This window comes from Lathyrus oleraceus, chromosome 5, assembly GCF_024323335.1.
Source record: "Lathyrus oleraceus cultivar Zhongwan6 chromosome 5, CAAS_Psat_ZW6_1.0, whole genome shotgun sequence".
Taxonomy (NCBI): domain Eukaryota; kingdom Viridiplantae; phylum Streptophyta; class Magnoliopsida; order Fabales; family Fabaceae; genus Lathyrus; species Lathyrus oleraceus.
Genome location: NC_066583.1, coordinates 501494192 through 501515085, shown reverse-complemented (window position 1 = coordinate 501515085; position 20894 = coordinate 501494192). Strand labels below are relative to the sequence as shown.

Genomic DNA, 20894 nt, shown 5'->3' with positions numbered 1-20894 from the left:
AGCAGCAGCCCATGCTGCAGACAACTCTCTCTCATTGGACCTTCTTTTTCAAAATTGCCCATGCTGTCAAAAGGAACAGGCAGTACAAGACAGCATGGGTTATGTTGGTTTTCCTGTCATGTGAAATACGACTAGGGGCAAAAAACCAGTAGAGATTGATGGATGCAAAACAAAAACCACAGCTGGGCATTTGAAAATCCTGTCCAAGACTCAAAAGTGAGGATGCTTGGCCTTGCCTCAAACCAACATAACAGAACCAACAGTCCAGCCAATCTCTCATCATTTTGTAAAAATCTTGCCTTACCAACTGCAGTAAAATCAATTGCCAAACTCAAGCAGCACCAAAACCCTGCATTTGACCCTTGACCATACACCTCATTTTCCTGTCATCAAAAGGAACCAGGCAACATCAATTGGAGGAGGGACATAGAAGTTCACCTTGGCCATTTTGCTTTGCACTTCAAAAGCCCTGTCACCACACCCAACAGCAAAAAGTCAAAAGACTCCACTCCACCAAACTGCTCAACCTTGTACACTCAAAACCCTACACTGCACCCTCAAGACCTTACAAACATAACAAACTAATCCTGCCTTGCCAACCACATCAGTTTTGTCCACCTCAGTTTCTCATTAACAAACCTTGCCTTTGCCTTACCACCACAAAGCAACCTAGCAGCAAACTGGACTCCTCTTTTTTTTGTCAAGACCAAGCATTAATTATAGCCACATGTGACAGCAGAAAAAATTGGTTAACACACTGCACTGCATTCAGGCTGCCTTTGGCATTTCAAAATTTGCTGTCAAGTCCAAAGGAGCCAAACCCTGCCATGCCACTAGCAACACCAAAATAGCAGACTTCCACCCTCAATTTTCCTGCCATGAACAGCAACAACTAGCCACCTCCAACTGCGGCAAAAAGACTGGCCCTGTTATTGGCATCTCATTCACTCTATCCAAACATCAACTAAGCTTGAGGCACACCTGTTTTAAGCCCAAATCATCAAATGACAACTGTATCACCATTGCCCTGCTGATTTGGTGAGTTTTTCGAGTTCCACCATTCCTGAAACTATTGCATGCTTTAGTTAGATCACACCATGCTAATCATTTTGAAATTTGAATCACATAAAATGGTTGAGTATGCTGGGAGATTTTCTTGATTTGAAAACTGATGTATGAATGTATTTGTCTTCGATTCATGATGGTTATTGTGTTTTAAGGAAAACAATGCTTGGATTATTAATGTATGTTGCATGCTGATGGGATTGGTGTACTCAATTTTTGTTTCTGGGTGAATTTTTTGTGGTCAATGATGATGCTCTGCTGTTTATAAACCCTAGCTCTGCCCAGTTTTCCATGAATCGTGCTTGAAATTTGTTTGTGTGAAAATGACATGAACCTTGCTGTTTTATTGCCATGTGGTTTGCCATGCTTTTGAATTTCGTTTTGGTGTTGATTGCATGAAGATGAATGCATGACCTTACTGTTAAACCCTAACCACATTTTTCCAGAAACAATACATTTAATTGGCTATTGTTGTTGTTTTGCTGTAAATTTACTGTTTCATTGGAGCCAGCCAATAGAAACATTTCCCTGGTCGCCCCAAAACGGCACCGTTTAGTTTAAGTGAATCAAATATTACAAAAATGCCATTTTCCCAAATATTGATTCAATTAATTTCACATTTTAATTACCAATCTTCCAAAATTCATAACTTGCTCATTTTTGATCCAAATTCAATGGGATTTTTTGTGTTGTGTTCATCATGATCTCTACTTTTTTATCATTATTTTTCCAGAATTTTTGGATGGTTGATTTTTAAATGGCCTTAGGGTTTGTGACATGTGACCAAATTTTGTACACCTTGCCAAATCAATTGTGAAATGATGAGAATGTATCCAATGGCTCTCAAATTTTTTGTGCTTAAACTAGACACATTCATGGTGATTTTGATGTAAAGTTTGTGAATTTACCATTTGTGGTTTGTGAGTTATGATTTTTTGAATTAGGGTGTGACAATTTGTGTCACACCATTGATGACCAACTTCATGATTTTCATTGCCATGCTTCCTTACCTCCAAATGACTTGATTTTTTGCATGAACCTACTCTTGTATGTCTAGTTCACATGTGAATTTTCTTGGATTTATTTGAGCTATTTTCCTAATTGTTTGAGATTTTCTCCCCTGCCTAGTCAATGGTTGACTTTGTGTGACACATGTTCCCATTTCATTTGTGAAATTCTCATACTTCATTAGATGAACATGAAATTTGATATGTGATAACTAGACATCTCAAGCTTGGCATTGGTGTTAATCTCATTCATTTCTCATCTGTTTTCAATTTGATATGATTTTTTGAAGTTGACCCATGCTTGTTGACTTCTTTGGGCATGTTCAAATTGGCTTTGACTTTCTGATTTTCATTGACTGCCTTCCACTTGTCCAAATGGGATGAAATTTGACATGCTTACTATGCTATGTGTTAGGTTTGATCATGATTTATTTGGTGATTTTTGGAAAATGTTTAGATTGTTTTTGAGTTAAGTCTTTCTGTTGACTTCTATGAGCTTCTGTTTGCCCTACCTTGACCTAAATGGTTCATGAGATGATGATAGTGACTGATATGCATGTGAAACCAATTGGTTTTGTTTCCTAATTGTTTGAGCATGATTTTGGATGCTTAACCCTTGCTGTTTTGACTTTCTCATTCACTTTTGACCCTAGGCTTGCCCTAGTGGTCCTGCTACTCACCTTTGAGTTAGTGTTTTCAGGTTGACCATCAAATGGCCATTGAGACCAATTCTTTTGACTGAGCTTGCTTGAATATTGTTGTCTAACCTCCTTGTTTTGTAGGTGGCTTGGCTCACATGCCCTAAGCCTTGTGCCTTGCACATCCATGTGCCTCTAATGGACTGTTGTTGTCTGTTTCTGCTTGTTTTGTTTGAAGTTGCATACTAACATTTGCTTGACTGTTTCAGGTGCTTTAGTTGCTTAGTTCCTTGTGAACTTTTTGCTTTGCTTTGCTTGTATAAGCAATTTGCATTGAGGTATGTCTCTTTTACTTCATGTAGTCTGGAAGACCTGGCCTGTTACTTGGCCGGGCAACTGTCTGAAGTCCTCCTTAAGAGGCAATGTTTGTGGATGTTTAACTTTGTCCTTGCATAGAGTCAAAGACCTCCTAAGTGAAGAGGCAATTGGTGGAAGGTAGGGATATGCAATCTATCCCCCACTATTCAGTGTGTCATCTGCCTTGCTCACACCACTGTGTTGATGCATTGCAGATACAAACCCAAGATCTTGTGCAACTGTACAGTTGAGTCAGTTTTAATGTGTAGAAGGGTTCCCACTTTCTGAACCCACACATTCTTGTCTTGAGCTCTCCCTGGCCAGGGATAAGAGCTGTGAGGTCTCATCCTCACTTCATCCTTTCATCTGCTTCACCTTAGCCCCTCAATGGCAAGGTTAAGAGCAACATTCACCCAGTTCCAGAGGTTTGTTTGTTGAGGTTGATATGACCCTTCGACTAAAACCTAACCCTTGTTTGAGCCACTTGTTTGTGTATAGCGTGTGCTATCTGTGCTTGTAGGATTGTTTGACTTGCTTCCTGTGCAAGTTAGGATAGTTTGACTTGCTTCCTGTGCAAGTTAGGATAGTTTGACTTGCTTCCTGTGCAAGTTAGGATAGTTTGACTTGCTTCCTGTGCAAGTTAGGATTAGTTTAGACTTGCTTCCTGTGCAAGTTAGGTTTTGCTTGGCTTGCTTCCTGTGCAAGTTAAGTGTGTGTGGCTTGCTTCCTGTGTGAGCCATACTTAGGATAGGTTGGCCCTTGTGCCATTTAGCTAGAAACCTTAACTTAGGGATGATTTGCATGATAACCTCTAGGCTCGAGTCGTAGTCTCCCTAGTTGTGTCTCCCTCTGTTATCTGGTTAGGCTAGTCCTTTATCCCTGCGTAGGGGAACTACATCGCCCTGATCTTCATACCAGATGAAGTATGTAGGCAGGAGATTGAGCTGATCTCTCCGGGCCCTTTTTCTTTTTGTGTGTGTTTGACAGTTATAGGCTCGAGTTTCCGACTCCCTATTAACTTGTTGCGTTGTTGTGTGCTTTGGAAGCTGATGTAAGTCCATCGAGTGGCATTTGGGTTCCAGTGTGTGTGTGTTTTGGTTCGGATGCTGATGTAAGTCCAGCAATTGGCATTTAGGCTCCACGTTTGCCTTTTTGTGTGTGTTTTGGTTCGGATGCTGATGTAAGTCCAGCAATTGGCATTCAGGCTCCATGTTTGCCTTTGTCTAGTTTGTTTGTGCGCGTGTCAGCCGAGCTACGAATGCTCTGATTCTTCTCTCGTCCGAGAAAATACGTATGCATAGGATGCGACATCCTAGCGAGCATGTGTTGTTTCCCCAGTCCGAACTACTTGGACTCTGATGTCTATGCCTGATAGACTAAGTAGGCCCAGGATGCGACATCCTGCCGAGTCAGTTTCAGTCAGTTTCTTGTGTCTCTTTCAGCCAGTGTGTGTGAGTATTTGAGCAGTGTTTAGCAACCAATTTTCCTTTCTAGTGTGCGTGGATCCCGTCGAGTACGACGGATGCGTAGGGGTGCTAATACCTTCCCTTCGCATAACCGACTCCCGAACCCATTCTCTTTGGTCGCGAGACCATGTCTTTTCCCAGGTTTACTCTGAGCGTTTCCTTTCCCTCTTTTGGGATAAATAACGCACGGTGGCGGCTCTGTTGTTCCTTTCTTTTCCCGCCGGTTTTTCGCGCGATGCGACAGTGGTTTGTACGATTCTTTATGCCCCCTCAACTCTTGGATAAGTTGATGGAAAACAAGCATGTGATCTTGTTCTCCTTTACCGAGCAAAGCAGAAATTGCTCAAAAACCACAATTGTCATCACTCTGAACATTGACGATTCGTTCAATGTATTTGCGCATAAAAACCGACATGTCGTTAATGAATGGGATTTTTAATAAAGGCAGTGAAGGAGGTGGTTTGTTAATGCGAGCTCCTTTGAAAACACTTTTTTGGGCTTTTGGAGTTAGAGAATCTGGAAAACATTTGTCAACATGTTCAAAATATATAAGGAGGTTGCATCGTTGAATTGTCATTTGGTGTAGGTTTGACCTTCTTATGGGCACCTTTTGTTTTTACCAGTTGAGAGAATGGTTTCAAGTCTGTGGTTTTTGGATAATCAATCTTCCTCAATTGCTTTTTAATGTAGAGTTTCATATCGTCACCGACTTTCAAAAATCTTTCTTGTATCACTTTCCATTTGGTCAAGATAGAGATATTCGATTTACTGTCTTTCATGACACCATCATCATCAAACCTGAGCCTTTTCCAGTGAGCGTAAACTTTATCAATTCGTATCGGGCTATCAAGTTTCACGTTCTTAGATATAAGACAAGCACATGGGAGACCATATATTTTCATAAATGTGCAACCACACTTTGAGCTATCAAAACCTACATTATAAGGTTGTTTGGTTTTGTGAAAAATATAATTAATTCTTGCTCGAGATATGTTGTCAACCAACTGAGAATAAAGATTTTTGTCTTTGAATCTGTGTTTTAACACTGTGATGCTACGACTAAATGATGTTGGTATCTCATTATGTTGATTTTGGATCATTTGGTTCACAAAGTCCCAATCTCCACAGATCATCCTTACTATTTCCCAACCAATTCTTCAGTGTAGCATGGGAAGACTCAACTTGGTTTGTTGTTGTATTTCCAAGGTGTCTAACCTGATCGGTCAAAGCACAGACAATATTCTCCTTCACCTGGTCCAAAATTGTACTTTCAACATATTTCAACAAATCTTTATATTTCTAACATACCTTCCTGAAATGTATAAGAACATCGGCGTATAAATATTTTGTAGAAGAACTTATTATAACATTCTATGCATCCATTATCCTTTCTACTATCACACCTCCTTGACTATTTTTCTGTCTTCGGCATTTATCTGTTTCGTCCCTACTACGAGTTTAACTCGACCTCTCACATTCTTTTTTATGTGATACCTACATGGTAATGCGTAAGAGGTAGGAAGGACATTTGCAATCGAATTCATCAAAGTGGTATCGTGGTAGATGACAATAGCCTTTGGCATGTCTTATTTGTCCTTCAATATTGCTTGACACACCTTTAAAGCCCAAGTAAAATTTTCCTCTTTTTCTTTCTCTAGAAATGCAAAGTCGGCAGAATAAGTCTTCTCGGTAGAGTAACACCAACAATTTTCAATAGTGGAAGCATGTACTTGTTGGTCTTATACATTGAGTTAATGATGAGCACATTAGAAAACATGTTGAACAACTTGATGGAATCACGATGAGTCCAAAATATATCTCTAACAATTACTTTATCCTCACATGTTCGGTACCTAGATACACAATTGGTATCATTCAAAAGTTTTAAGAGTTGTTGCATTTTAGTTTTATCCCCTCAGCGCCTTGTTATTTTGATACCGAATATTGTAGACTTGCCTGATATTTGGGATATTTTCAAGTCTTTTACGTTTCAAAGTTGCAAGTATGTTTTTCGGTTGCACCAAATTCAATGTCATATCTAAAACGAATTCCTTCTCTTTCAGCATGAGGCGACCTGCATTTGGATGACCGACTAACTTTTCACAAATGTCATGGTTATGTAAACCATATATCACATTAAATCTTCATTTTTATTTGACAAAAGATAACCACACAACTTAAAGGGGCACTCACATTTTCTGGAACTGATGTCAGCTCGTTTGAAATTCTAGAGAAGAGTCATATACTTCCCACTTCTTTCACATGTCATTGTCACAAATACACCTCTTCTATCTGAACCATTATCGGACCTTTTGATTACAACATCAAACCTCAATATGAATGTCTCCATACGAATCCATTGAAGCATGTGATCACGAAATTCAAACTCTTGTCCATTTGTAAATTGATCGCCAACATCTACCTCCTTCATAACAACATGTTTGGCATCCAGAGACATAGTGGATTTGGGGAAAACACCAAGGTGCATCATATTTAATTAAAACAATAACATAAAATACTCAAAAACAACTAAAATTGAAAGTAGACAACTGGAAAATGAAAATAAACAGACTCCGAAAATGCATTTATGGAGGAATTCATACATAATCCAGAAATACATTTCTGGATTAAACGTAAGTTTTACCAGCTTCAAAATAAGATTAATGTAAGCAATATGAGGATTGAAATAAATGATTTTTACCTTGAATTACAGTTTCTTTTGCTCCCTTTGATGTGATGAAACACGAGAATGAATGTTTGGAGTGAAAATTTTGATCGAGAATGGAAGGGTTTTGAACAAAAATGGGTATGGGGTCTGATCATGCAGGAGGTTGTTTTATTAAAATCACGTTTGATATTTTTGAAAATTACTGACATACAAATGTGACAGATTTTCAAATTCCCATTTGAAAACTCCGAAAGTATTTCCAAAAACTCCAATGAAATGATGAATAATCAATAAATTAAAGGGATATGCTCATAAATGCATATCTAGAATAATATGTTGTTTTAAAAAGGGTGACACTCATTTTGTGCATCATTCAATGATGCAAATGATGTGTTCAGAGATACATCTCCAGAATCTAAGAACATTTTTAGTTTTTCATAGGGTGGTTTTCGACCTCATAGGGTGAGATTAATATTTCCCAAAATTATTCGAAGATGTATACTTAGTAAGTTGGACACTTAGTGTAATTGGATTCTATTAGAATTAAGTGGGTTAAATTACAGTTTTGGTCCCCCAATTTTATCTGATTTACAAAATTAATCTCACTATTTTAAATTCAAAGAGTTTTAATCCCCTCTATTTTTCATATAAAAATTAATGTGATATCCATTTCTTAACTTATATTTTTATCTATAAAGTCTCGCAATAGATTTTTATATGTAATAATTTGTGATGTTTTACAAAAAAAAATTGTCATTTAGAAAATAAAGAAACATGATCAATATTAAGTGCAAAAGAAAGAGAAGGAACAATTATTTAAATTTTAAAATAGGGAGATTAATTTCTTACATCAGATTCTATATAAAATAGAATGAACAAAATTGTAATTCAGATTAAGTGTGACTAGAATGAATTAGGATTTGAATTTCAATAACATTTGTAAAAAAATATATATATAAAAAAAAAAAGCCAATCTCTCGTCAAGTAGATTTTTTTACAAAAAAGAAAAGTATACCATATTTTATAATTATTTGGCACTTCATAACTAGAATTTATTTAAAATATGAGTTAGTGTCCAACATTTTAAAATATATATGTTTAAAAAATGTCTAAGCTATCCAGGATCTTGCATATATAATCGGAGGATAACTTAAAAGTGTTAAATATATTGATCTAACCGGAACTTTAAAATCTGATGTTAACGGATCCTCAGACTCTCAGGATACACACCCTTCAGTCATTTATGTTTACGATTTACTTACATTTTTCCGATTTCCTAAAATATAAATTAAGTTCAAAGCCTTGACCATTCTCCTCATGGCTTTCGTTGTCATCATCCATCAACTATTGATAGAATCTTCAAAGTCAAACAGAAAACACAGCACCAACTTCATCCAGACTATATATGGATTAGAGATGTGACTGCTTAAGCTCATAGACTGAGCAAGTTGGGAAACAACTTAATGTAGACATACTTTTGCACTACATTATCAGAAAGAAGCCGGCGATAATCTTTTTTACCTTCAAAAGCATGGCAAGTAATCCATGTGAAATGAGGTGACAAACTGAGTAAACTTCCCCATAAAAGAATGACATTGACCCTGAAAATTAAAGTAATCGAGATGAAGACATATATTAAGACACCTGTTATATCTCTCTTGAACACAGTTTCGGATGAAACCAAAGAGTGTGTTCTTAGTAAGACCTATAAGAAGCAAGAGTCATTCTTATGTGAGAGTAATATGAGTAAATTTTGATAATTACATCTAACAATGAATGGTCATGTGACTTTTATAAGTGGTTAAATGATCTATAATCCCAATCATCTATGTGTGTGTATATTTTCTAGATTAAAGCCTCTCACTTTCATAAAAACTTATACTCTTGCTAGATACATCTCCTATACTTAAAACCTGAATAAAATCAAAAGTTTATGACCTTCTCAAATGATAACACGCAAATCATTGTTCCATGATGAGGACGGGTTTGGCCTGTGTGGTACATACAGAAATACAAAACAAAATTTAAAGCGTGGTCTAAGTCAGGCAGCGGAGACATTATTAATTTGACATGAGTGCCTTTGCTGCACATATTTAATGTAGCTATGACTAAAACAGCTTAGCACTGGTGACCTTAAGTATGGTCAGATAGGAAGATACATATCTCATATTTTAAAACTGAAGAAACATGAATATTACTGATGACATGCAAACATGAAACTGGTTCTCAGGATTCTACATCGATACTTGAGCGTGGTTATGATCCAAGAAGGCTGACAATAAAATAAAACATTCGAATTACTAGTAATATCATATATAAAAATCGAATAAAGAAGGCATAGTAATATAGGAATAAGGAATTACCCTCCCGTTCTGCATGAGTTCTTTCTTCATTGAGAGGCTCCAAACTCCCGAGGGTTAGATGCATTCTCTGAAGTTATACCGAGACTGTTTTTAACTTGATTCACAGGCTGGACCACAAAAGATGGACAGGGATTTTCTAACCCAAGGGGAGAAAACTGTTGATTACATCTCAAGCCCTCCTCTTGTAAGCATCTCATGGAGAAGTCCACTTGGTCAGCTGCTTTGCTTTCACATTGTACCTTAGTTGAAATGGGAGACTCCAGTTTGTCAGAATAATTTCCTGTTAACTCCACAGGCCTATGAAAGAGTAAACGAGCCATAGTCCGATCAATGGAATTCGTCTCTGTTTCAACATCAGGCATCCTGGCATATCTGTGATACCAACATGGTTCATTAATTAAAAATAGTTGTTAAATGATGGAAACCAAAAATTAAGGAATATAGAATAACATCATTATTAGATGGAAAATGAGCAAAAGTTCTTACAACAGTAAAATGAAAGATAGAAGTGTAGAAGGGAATGAATCCCAATCTACCCCCGAGCCAAGCTCCTCGGAGATGGAGAAAACTCGCTGCCTAACCATAATGGTTCATTGAATAATCCTTGTATAATCAGCACAATTCACCCACCTCATTGTTTATACTACTACGGCATAACAAACTTGCCAACTAAGAGCCTACCTCACTCACTCCTTATGACACTTTTTTCCTTATCAACCCTCATTCGGGTCTCTACCATTAAACATCCGGACAGGGCAATCAAGGAGGTGATGGTAATATACATTACAAAAAATGTTGGAATCGATTGTTTTTGAAAGGCAAATACACTTAACAGTTTTACGGGATAAAATGCTGTTCTCTATAATAAGATAACTAGGAAACCAAAGTCCTACTTAAATCATGATAAGTGATCATTTAAACAAGCAAGGCCATGTCTATTCTGCACAGCACCCAACCAACAATTTAATGGCTAGCTAACAAGAAATCATCTAAGTTAAACCTACTCTAATGTAAGTGGTTGTGATTGAAGGTAACCATGTTGTGAGATTATTGAATCAACTTTATAGATGTGTATATCCAAATGACTTCTTACTCCCTGTAGTAAACACCGTTTCCAGTTTAGACCCCATAAAATTTTGTGTCGGTTTTATTCCCAATATATATATTGTTTGGGTTTAGTTCCAAACTTACTTTTGATCCTTGTTTTTATTTTTTATTTTTGTAGTCCTTACTCCACATACTAAATCAATATGGTTCATGTATTACCGGGAGTGATTCAATATGGACAAATATAACGGGACTCAGATCAAAATTAAGAGGGACCAAAAACAACTATTCCTAAATTTCATGAACTCAAACCATCGAGAATTTTTTAGGAACAATAGCCTAAATTGATGTATTACAAAGAATAAAAAGTTGTTTAAGCCAATTTACTACTTCAGCTCTTTCTCTCCTTTGTTCCCCAAACATTTTCTCACACTTCATAATAGATTCACTTGGTTCTCCAATATCTTATAGTACTCATTATTTAGCTTTTGAGCTGTCCATCATAGATAAAATAATAATAATGAATTCATAATAATAAGTGTTACTTATCAACGAAAATCAAGCAGTCATGGCAATTAAAGTAGTATTACTGTAGCTTTTCTAACCTGTTCTGGCTACTGCTTTCTTCTTTAGCAAAAAATTCATACTCTTTGTTATTGTTGTTTGTACTGCTTGTTTCACTAGCATAATGCCTTTGCTTTGCACTTTGTGCCAGCCGAAACAAACTATCTCTGATGCAGAGTCTTGTTTTGACATCTAACTGTAGAAAAAGTTTGCCTCGGGATTGAAGCCATCTCCAAATTAGTATACAACGAAATAATTTTACTGCAAGCATACATTAGCAAGTTGCAACTCAACAATACCTTTGATATAACGTCCTGAATCCTGTACAGTATGGTTTCTTCAACAAAATCATCATCAATTACCAGAGATATTGTATTAGAACCATCTTGTTCAATTGCAGGAATAGTTCTTAAATCTTCAATTTTAGGATCAGTCCCATCACTAAGATGACTTCGAATTTCTGGGCGGCCTTTTTGAGCAACAGATTTACTACTGCTAGGAACTTGGTGGCCCAGTACTTGCTGTTGTTTCTGAATAGCAAGCATTGCTTGCATTTGCTGCCGCCGCCTCAGTTTTTCAATTTTCTCCTGAGGAGTCATAGTTTGAGGATTGACTGAGCCTGCATAACTTTTCAAAGGATTCACCGGACCAGGAGATGTTTCATACCCTGAGAGCACAGGCTGATGCCTAAGATTTCCTGACCGAATCTGTGATAGCATTGGCATAGCAGGATATGCATTAGTAAGGTTACCATACACAGAAGGTGCTGCATATGGATTTATGATGTTCTGATGTAGTGTTTCAGGTCCTTGGAGTTGCTTCCGTTGCCCAAGAATTGAAGAGGGGAAAGATTGTAAGACAGGAGGCGTCAATTGATTCTCATATTGTCTTGCCGATGTTGCTGAAGAAGACCAATTCCCATTATAATCCTGCAAATCTTTCCCCTCTTGTTTTATCTGTGATTTTTTCTGGATTTCCAACTGATCTGTTTGCCTAAAACTCTGCATATATATAAAATAACAGAGAGTAAATCTTTTGATGGATTTGAGAAGGATACAGGTGAAATCCTTGGCACATGATTATGTAAAGGGTGTGGAACCATTTAGAGAAAATCATGCAAATTAAATCAATTTGGGTTTTCGTTTCCTCTAGTGTACAAACTTTGGTTCATTGTCCTTAGTCTTGGTTTTAAGTTTTAACTCATAAGTTGATAGAGACCCAAGTAGGGGGTCATGAGGAAAAGGGGTATTATTTAATAATGAGTGTGGTAAGGATATATGGTAAATAAAGAGTGAGGTAGGATGCTTAGTTGGCAAGTTTGTTATGCCATAGTAGTATAAATAGTAAGGTGAGTGAAATCCGTTGGTTATGCAAGAATACTAAAGAGACCATTATGGTTAGGCAGAGAGAGATATTTCTTCATCTCTGAGAAGCTTGGGTCTAGGGTTAGATTGGGATCTTCTACAGTTTATCTTTCATTTTACTATTGTAGTGTAAGAGCTTTAGCTCATTTTCCATTCAATAAACATAAACACTAGATTTGTGGGTTCCATCAGAAGTCACTACAAGTTTTGGTCCCATAAGGCAATACAGGAAGTGGAGACCCATAAGAAAGGATAAAGATAAAGAAGGAAAGACTCAAACTCAACTTATGAATTATGGTTCTAGAGGGAAAGTGGGGGAAGACTCACACTTACATGGAGACCTGGAGGGGGAAAATTCAATTTGATTATACTTTTCGACAAGCACTTAAAAAGATAAAAATGAAATAATCCTACAATGATTATGAGTCTTCCAACTAATGCCATCTAGAGTTTGTTGAAATGAGCATCACCATCTCAAAATTTCCAAAAACTAACTTCACCTTAGGCACATATAAACATGTGAAGTCTTTTTATTTAGTTAAGAATCAAATTCTTATCACAATTCAGAAGCTTCTATAAGGATCAACTGATGGAGGGAATAATCAGGTGTATTGGTTAAAACATTTTTCATGAAACATTGATATGAAGGTGAACTCACTATTCTACCAGACTATGGGGATGACATGATTATATATAGTGACGATGATGTTAAGAGACAAATCTAGAAAGTAAAGTTAGCAGCTCAATTTAAGATGAAAGGCTTTGGAAAAAACTCAAGTCTCATACTAACTAGAGATAATGCCTGACATGATTATATATAGTGACGATGATGTTAAGAGACAAATCTAGAAAGTAAAGTTAGCAGCTCAATTTAAGATGAAAGGCTTTGGAAAAAACTCAAGTCTCATACTAACTAGAGATAATGCCTGAAAAGAGCTTATAAAAAAAGGAGATCTCTCATCTTACAGGTTGATTTTGTTTATTTTGTGGGGTTGAGTAAGGCTCTAAATCTAAGATAAGATAACCAAATGAGTTTATTTTTCAGAAAGTTTGGTTTATGACAGCGTTGATAAACTAGATAGCAGAAGGTAGGAAGCAAATATATATATATATATATATATATATATATATATATATATATATATATATATATATATATATTCCCTCCGTAACGATTTATAAGCAAAAAAAACATCAATTATATTTCATTTAAGCATTTTATTCTAAAAAAGATATTTTTTCCAAAGTAAAATTAAATGCAAATTGTATTTAATTAGCTTTCTATCTCATATTTTTCATAAACACCAACCAATTAAAATTGTTTTTACATCTTTCCATAAAACATACTTCAAAAAAGACACAAAAATTTAAAATTTCTTAATAAGTGTGAAATGTTGATTTTTCGCTTATAAATCGTTACGGATGAAGTATATATTATCACTTTGCTCATTTGTTGTGGCAAATATAACAACAGATAAACCAAAGGCCGCAGACATGGCACAGACATGGCAATACTGCTTCCTAACATATCAGGATCATATAGTCTAAAGGACAAAATGAAAAATTTATTTGTTCCCCTACACAAATGGAGAACTCGAAAATGGACTGTCGTTGAAAATTACTTGACATACCTGCTGCTCCTTTCCAGTAAGCTTACTTCTATCTCCAGCACATTCCACAGTATCGGTTGTTGTGTGTGAATTTTGTATACTTTGATATGCAGGAACAGAAATATTCTCGTAACTAAGGGAAAATGATTGATCACTACAATGAATGTGTTCTTCTTTGATTTCAAAATGCCCTGATCTATTCCTTAAAGCATCTGCGGGATTTGGTGCATCCAAGGATGCTGATGCTTGATCGTTACTCACATCTTTAGCAGACCAAAGCTCATCAGAATTATCAAGACTTGCATGGCCAAATATAGGGTCACCATTGCTGCAAAATCATCACTTGTGAGAATATTCAGTCAGATAGATGCCGTTGTAAAATAGAAAGACTAACAACTATAAGGATAGAAGCATGTCTGCTATTATTTACTGTTACTCAGGAACTTCAGTACTTCTAACCAATGTTTCCCATCACGTCCACATATGAAGAAAGCCAATGGGAAGTAAAACTACCCACTAACAATCATCAACGTTCAAAAATTAGAAACATGAAGCCCTGTTTCCTATTTTAAAGAGTAAAGGTGTTCCAAATTTTAACATCAGAATCATCCCTTTTTCACTTTGAATGATTTTACTTTATTATCGCAGCTACAATAAATTTGAAGGACTTAAACTAAGACGGATTCGTTTGTAAGCAACTGTGAAAATTGGTGAATACAACAGTTAGGTTAACGGGAGAGTTTAGTCCATTTTAGACAATTATGATCATAACGCTACAATGTTATCAGACATATGCTTGTATCAGATCAGATATAGAATAATATAGATAATCTACTTTACCTGAAAATTCGATCAAGGTCATCAAAACTTCCTATGTTAGCCCAGTCGTAATCATTAAAATCACCTTGTTCTTTCCCTTCGTCGGCATTTTGAAAAAATTCAGCATCATTTTCATGATGTGTGGTCTCTTCTGTCAAACATTTATACAATTAGGAATGGAAAAATATAGATAATAGCATGCATGTTCATTATTTTTCATATTATGACGGTGGGATGCAAGCACAAAAAAACATCAGCAGACAGACGCCTGCACAAACAAAAACGCATAGACAAATATGAGACAAGCTATCTACTAATAATTCCAGCAGTTAGCAATTTTACCACCTCTTGATGTACTGAATTTGCTAAGTTCACCTTGATTTTTAGATAGGTCATTTCCTAGAGAACCCTGATCAATTTTAGCTGCACTGGGTAAAGACAAATCCGACCATGAGCTTTCTCCATATCCTGTCGCAGGTAGTCTTCCACTATTATCAAGGTTCGAACTGCTTCCTGGTTTTCTGTGAAAATCAGTTTTCGTTTCAGGTTGCTTCCGCTTGGTAAGCTTACACACAGCTGGTTCCTGATTCACTTCTTTCTTGTTTCTATGATCTTCACTTCTCTCCGGAAAAGGCACAATATGGTCATCACTCTCACCTCCCTCATCCCATATTATATTAGCAAGCTGAAAATTTTCCATTATTAAACATTGATATTATTGACATCGTGGAAGTAACAAAATAAGAGTACTCTTTAGATGCTGATAGGCGCAACATAGGTAGACAAAAGGAAGAAGGGAAATGCATGAAGAATGAGGATTAGACAACATAAAATTCTACGTGAACTTTATAACCAGGCATGACATCAATTGAGAAGGAAAAGAGATGAAATACATGATGGGATTTGTGTGTCTAAGTTACAAATCAGAGAATATTACATATACAAAGAGCCATAATAAGGATTCATAATTACCCCAATTGTAATAATTACATAGAATCATTTCGGAACTATTCTATTTACGTTATCTCTAACACTAAGTTGTGTGCCAAGCTTACATACGTGATTAATTCAAGGACCTCAATGACTTAACGAAAACACCTCCTAATCGAGGCTATGGCTCGATAGCATTATGTTTCTTCCTTTTCCAAAAGATCATATTATAGTAATAAAAATGCAACATTTCACATTCCAAGATATTAAGGGAGCTCTAGGAAAAAAGTTTATTGTATGAAGACAAGATCATATAAGACAAGTATGATATTCTAATTGCAACTGTATATAATCAGCCAAAATTACCCTATTTACATTATTTCTAACAACATAATTTCTATAATTCAAAGGATGACAATGTGTTTGAGCCAACAAAGAATTCATCAATTTTATAGTTTACTTCAGTGAAATACTCAGCTGTTTCCATACCTCATTAAAGTTTGTAAACTTGCTATGACTAACAGAATATAGTGGAAGCTAGACTCGATTGATAGCATAAAATATTGACTCTCTTAACCTTAGGACCTTGTCCCTTTACCTTCTACCAAAACTATTGTTGGTTGCCAATTGATCTTTACTGTCAACATTGGCCTTGGAGGAAAAGTTGACTGAATAAGCAAGCTGTGCAGATTAAGGAGCTTCACAAAAGTTGATGGAATACCTTATACACGTTAACACAGTCACGTAAGACTTGAATTAGGAGCTTCACAAAAGTTTCGGTCTCCTAGGATACAGGTAAGGTTACACTCTTTCTCAAACATTACAAAAAAAGATCAATCAAGAATAACCATCCTACAAGTATCAATCCCCCAATATTGTATAGAAAACCTAGGAAAGTGAGAGAAGCCTTTTCTTTCTTCCCAAAATCCAAACTCTCCCAACAAACATAGCCAAGGTGGAAATTAAGGATCCAGTAACACACTGTAACAGACATGTTTCCGTGTTTGGGGTTGAAAAAATTTGTTTTTAAGTCATAGCTGGTAGAAAAATCCTACTTCAAGGAAAAAGTTGGTAAAATTATCATAATCAAAGAGTTCCACAACCAGTCACAAAAATGAGTCTTCATCATCCAAACGCACAAACTCTGGGTCACTCTTCTTTGGAGCATTCCCTTCAATATGATCCAACTTTTTAGGACCATTGAGATTCATGCAAATATGCTGAGCCCACTGCAATTTCCATTAGGGCTGTATGTGTCATGAAGAGCAGGAAAAGTATTACATGTACTGAAAAGTATAACATATCAGGTAATATGATCTGGATTCTCCCTGAGTAAACACTTGCTTACAACTTTTTTTGTTCCCTATTTATTCTTTCCTATCAGTTATGATCAAATGCATGAGGATGGCCCCTATATATTTTCTCGTGTCAAATAAAATTTATCATATGTGAGATGGTCCTTAGTTATTCTCTCATTATTACAATTAATTATCTATTGAGCAATTTCTATTTATTCCCTCAATTACCTGTTTATTTACTTTCCTTTAATTGGATACTAACAGTTTTGAGTCCTAATCCTCTACTTCTGACCCTGCTATGCAACCAACGAAGGTGACAGATCAAAAATCACCTGAAAGGCTGATAGAAATTTTTGCAAAAGATATTGATATACATCACCTCATACTCTTGACTTTTCTTACCTTTCTCTAGGTTTCTTGACAATCATGTTAACCTCCCACTACACCCATGATTCATGAGTCCAAAGCTTGATATAAGGTATCTGGTAGTGATTCTAGTCATGGGATATTAACCATAAATTATACTCTTTTATTACCATTTCTACATCAGAGTCAAAGCCTGAAAATATACCATAAACCTTCAAGCTTCAGTCCGTCACTCAGAGTTCTATTGAAACACAGTTCCTTACCTCCTTTCAAAATTCCATCGACACAATACTTAGAGATGGGAAAATCAGTTTGCTCGTTGGATAAGTATAGCCTATTGTATGTTCCCCTGTCTCTTTTCACCATATAAACCTATATCATCTATATTCAACAACGGAAAATTCTCAACTTTCACAAACAGAATGGAAAATGCAGAAACAGAATAACCTGATTTTCCCCATCTGAAAAACACTTTCAAATAATTTATTTCCTCACTGAGAGAAACCAGATTCGGATTCAATATACCCCTCAATTATTTCCCCTTTAACTTTCTGTATGTTGCCCTTAACTGATATTAGCTTAAATAATTCTACAACCATAAAATCAAAGGCGGCTTCTAGGGTAGAGAAGTGTCGCATGTGGTCTATGGGGGAGCAATGAGTAAAAGTTCTCTGAAACTTTAACAACAATCAATGCAGCTCTCCGTAAGTAGAAGTACGTGATACACTTCATCCTAACAACTATGACAGTGACCTAGCTGGGTGTCGGTTCAGCAAAAAAAAACAAAAAAAAATAATGGACACCGATAAGGCCACTCTGTCTTCAGTCATAAGCACGTGAAATACCCTAAACTCTTCACCCTAACAACTATGACAGTGACCTAGTTGGGTGTCGGTTCAGCAAAAAAATCAAAGAATCAACACCAATAAGGCCACTATTTTTCAGTCGTAAGCAAGTGAAATACCCTAAACTTCAACTTAAAAGTAACAATGTCAACCGACATCAAAGTTTTGAGAGTTTTTCAATCATCTGTCCACCGTAGACCTCATAAGACCAATATCGCTAATTGTGTTTAGCAGATTGTTACAATCCCACTACACAATAGTGATATTATTGGACAACATTTTGTACTAAATAGCATATCTTGAAACAATAGAGGTTTGTCCAAATTCCGCTAAATTATAGCGGCGCCGCTATTCCGACTATTTAACAACATTGCATATGACCTTTGTCCAATCTAGCAATACTCTCAAAACAAATTAAAAACAGAGCAAATTCTTTCTCTCTCTCATTCTAGTTCAGAGGTTTGTCACAATTCTCAATATTTGCACCTTAAGTTATTCAATCCCTAGAAACATCATAAACATTTCACCAAAGTAAAATCCAAAGGACAGTAATACTAATAGAAGACAAAGTTTCCAACTACGCAAACAACATCTTCCCCTCAATCATCTAATAATTCCATGTTTAAACCCCCACAAACAAACACACACCAAATCATCAAATTCATAGCAATATCACCGACACCTCTAAAAAAAGTGTGTCCATGTTAGTGTCGGACTCCGAAACCGACACTTGTTATTACGTTCGATTTATTCATTTTTTCAAATTATTACTGGTGTCGACGTGTCAGTGTCGGTGGATGTCGTGTTTCCGGTGTCTGATATAACAAAAATATCATCAAATCTAATACTAACACCTAAAAGTCACCAAATAAAGAATAAACCAACAACTTAATCCAAAAATATATAAAAGTAATAAGTAATTCCTAAAGTAAATAAAACCTATCATTTTCGTCCATGAAGTACATGAAAAACTCTATTCCAGAGATTAGTTTGAAAACGTCACTAAGAACTAAATTGAAAGTTTATTCCAAAGTAAATAAATCTCCATTACGGAGTTAGAACAAATTTGTAAATAAAAACTCCAAAATAAACAACAACAGAAAAAGAAGAAAAGGAGTTGAAAAAAATTGACTCACTTCTTCGTCGTTCCAATCAAACATTTCTTATAAATTGAGCAAAGCAATCCACAAAGCTGAAACCGGAATCAAAGACTATACGCGGAATTATCTCAATCATCGCCGGAATCACCACACTCTCATCGAAAATCGCACACCGGTCAAATCAATCGGAGAAACAAAACAGCGTCGTTTCACAGTTCACATATACAGTAACAGTAACAAATAGTAACAAAGAGAGAGATATAAATTGCAAATTGAAAGAAAAATCAACGAAGAAGAAAACGGCACCGGAAATTTTTGTAAAGAGAAGAAGAAAAACGAAGAGAGTGTATGAATAGGACCAAACTGAGTGACGTAAGATTGGATGAATGGTGTAGAAACGGGGAGTGGGGCCCGCGTTTGAAAGGAAGCGTATCTAAAGTAGTGGCTTGAAATTGCTCCATCAAATGCTGTGATTTTATTGGTTTAATTTTTTACTTTTTGCGATCTTATTTATTTTTTAATTGCATATTTTCTTGTTTTGGTTGGGTTTCTCATGAGCTGTGTGGGGACCATGGAGGACCTTTTTTATGGCTCTCGTCGTTTTGGAAGTCGCTTTCGTCACTGCGTTGCCTTTTAAGTTGAGGCTGTGGTTATCCAAAGATTTAGACAATAAATCAACTTGTCTATTTTGGTCTAAAATGAGAAAATAAAGGAAAATTATAACTTGTGTCCAAGTAAAGGAGTTGTTCCAATTTAGTAAATGTTAGATTATATTAATAGAATTTATATGTTTTAAATGTATTTTTAGTCTTTAATAATTTTTAATTTTTAAGTTGATCTATTTAAAATTTAGTTTTTTTCCTCAATTTGGGGTTTTGTTGGCTCTCCTTCAATTTTGCTCAAACAAATAAGCAAGTGATTTCTAATGCTCAAACAAAAAGTAAGAAGAGACTTCTAATATGCAAATGCATAAACAAGAGAATTCAAATGTTCAAGTACACAAGCAAGAGAATACAGATGTTTAAGCATACAACCAATAGACTTCAGATGCTTAAACATACAAGCAAGAGAGTTCTAATGCTCAAAAACTAAGTAAAAGACTTCTAACAATCTATCTAATTGATAAAAGATTGTTTGGGGTAATATACTTGATATACCGTTAGAGGTGTAGACAAAATACAATAATGACTATTTAAGATTTAGGAATTTCTAAGATATACAGAGATAAGAAATCCTAAATTAAACGTGTGCTTATGTTTTGACAGAGTAACTGTTCTTTGAATGTCAAAGGTTCGTTATTGATTCTTCAAATCTTCAGCTCATTTTATAGAGAAGGAAAATAGTCGTTGGAGAGTTTCCACAAAAGAGTCTTTGTGAAGCTTGATTC

General features: G+C 35.8%; 2 protein-coding genes across 6 annotated transcripts; both read right to left on the bottom strand.

The window, feature by feature from the left end:
• Positions 1 to 6187: 6187 nt before the first annotated feature.
• LOC127081618 (uncharacterized) lies at positions 6188 to 6991 on the bottom strand. Its single transcript, XM_051021860.1, has 3 exons — positions 6780 to 6991; positions 6490 to 6675; positions 6188 to 6386 (listed from the first exon to the last, which is right to left on the bottom strand). The coding sequence occupies exons 1-3, from the start codon at positions 6989 to 6991 to the stop codon at positions 6188 to 6190; spliced, it is 597 nt and encodes a 198-aa protein (XP_050877817.1).
• A 1356-nt stretch (positions 6992 to 8347) lies between these two features.
• LOC127085770 (protein LNK2) lies at positions 8348 to 19950 on the bottom strand. Of its 5 annotated transcripts, none has more exons than XM_051026302.1 (8): positions 19544 to 19950; positions 15314 to 15653; positions 14990 to 15119; positions 14171 to 14477; positions 11475 to 12176; positions 11217 to 11371; positions 9565 to 9936; positions 8348 to 8802 (listed from the first exon to the last, which is right to left on the bottom strand). In XM_051026302.1, exons 1-7 carry the CDS (start codon positions 19565 to 19567, stop codon positions 9591 to 9593), a joined length of 2004 nt encoding a protein of 667 aa, XP_050882259.1. In that variant the 5' UTR covers positions 19568 to 19950; the 3' UTR covers positions 8348 to 8802; positions 9565 to 9590. The 5 variants fall into 5 exon arrangements, with proteins under 5 accessions (XP_050882259.1, XP_050882258.1, XP_050882260.1 ...); XM_051026301.1 differs by lacking the exon at positions 8348 to 8802 and adding an exon at positions 9120 to 9473; XM_051026303.1 differs by lacking the exon at positions 8348 to 8802 and adding an exon at positions 9120 to 9473 and having other exon boundaries at positions 14990 to 15116.
• Between the last annotated feature and the right edge of the window lie 944 nt (positions 19951 to 20894).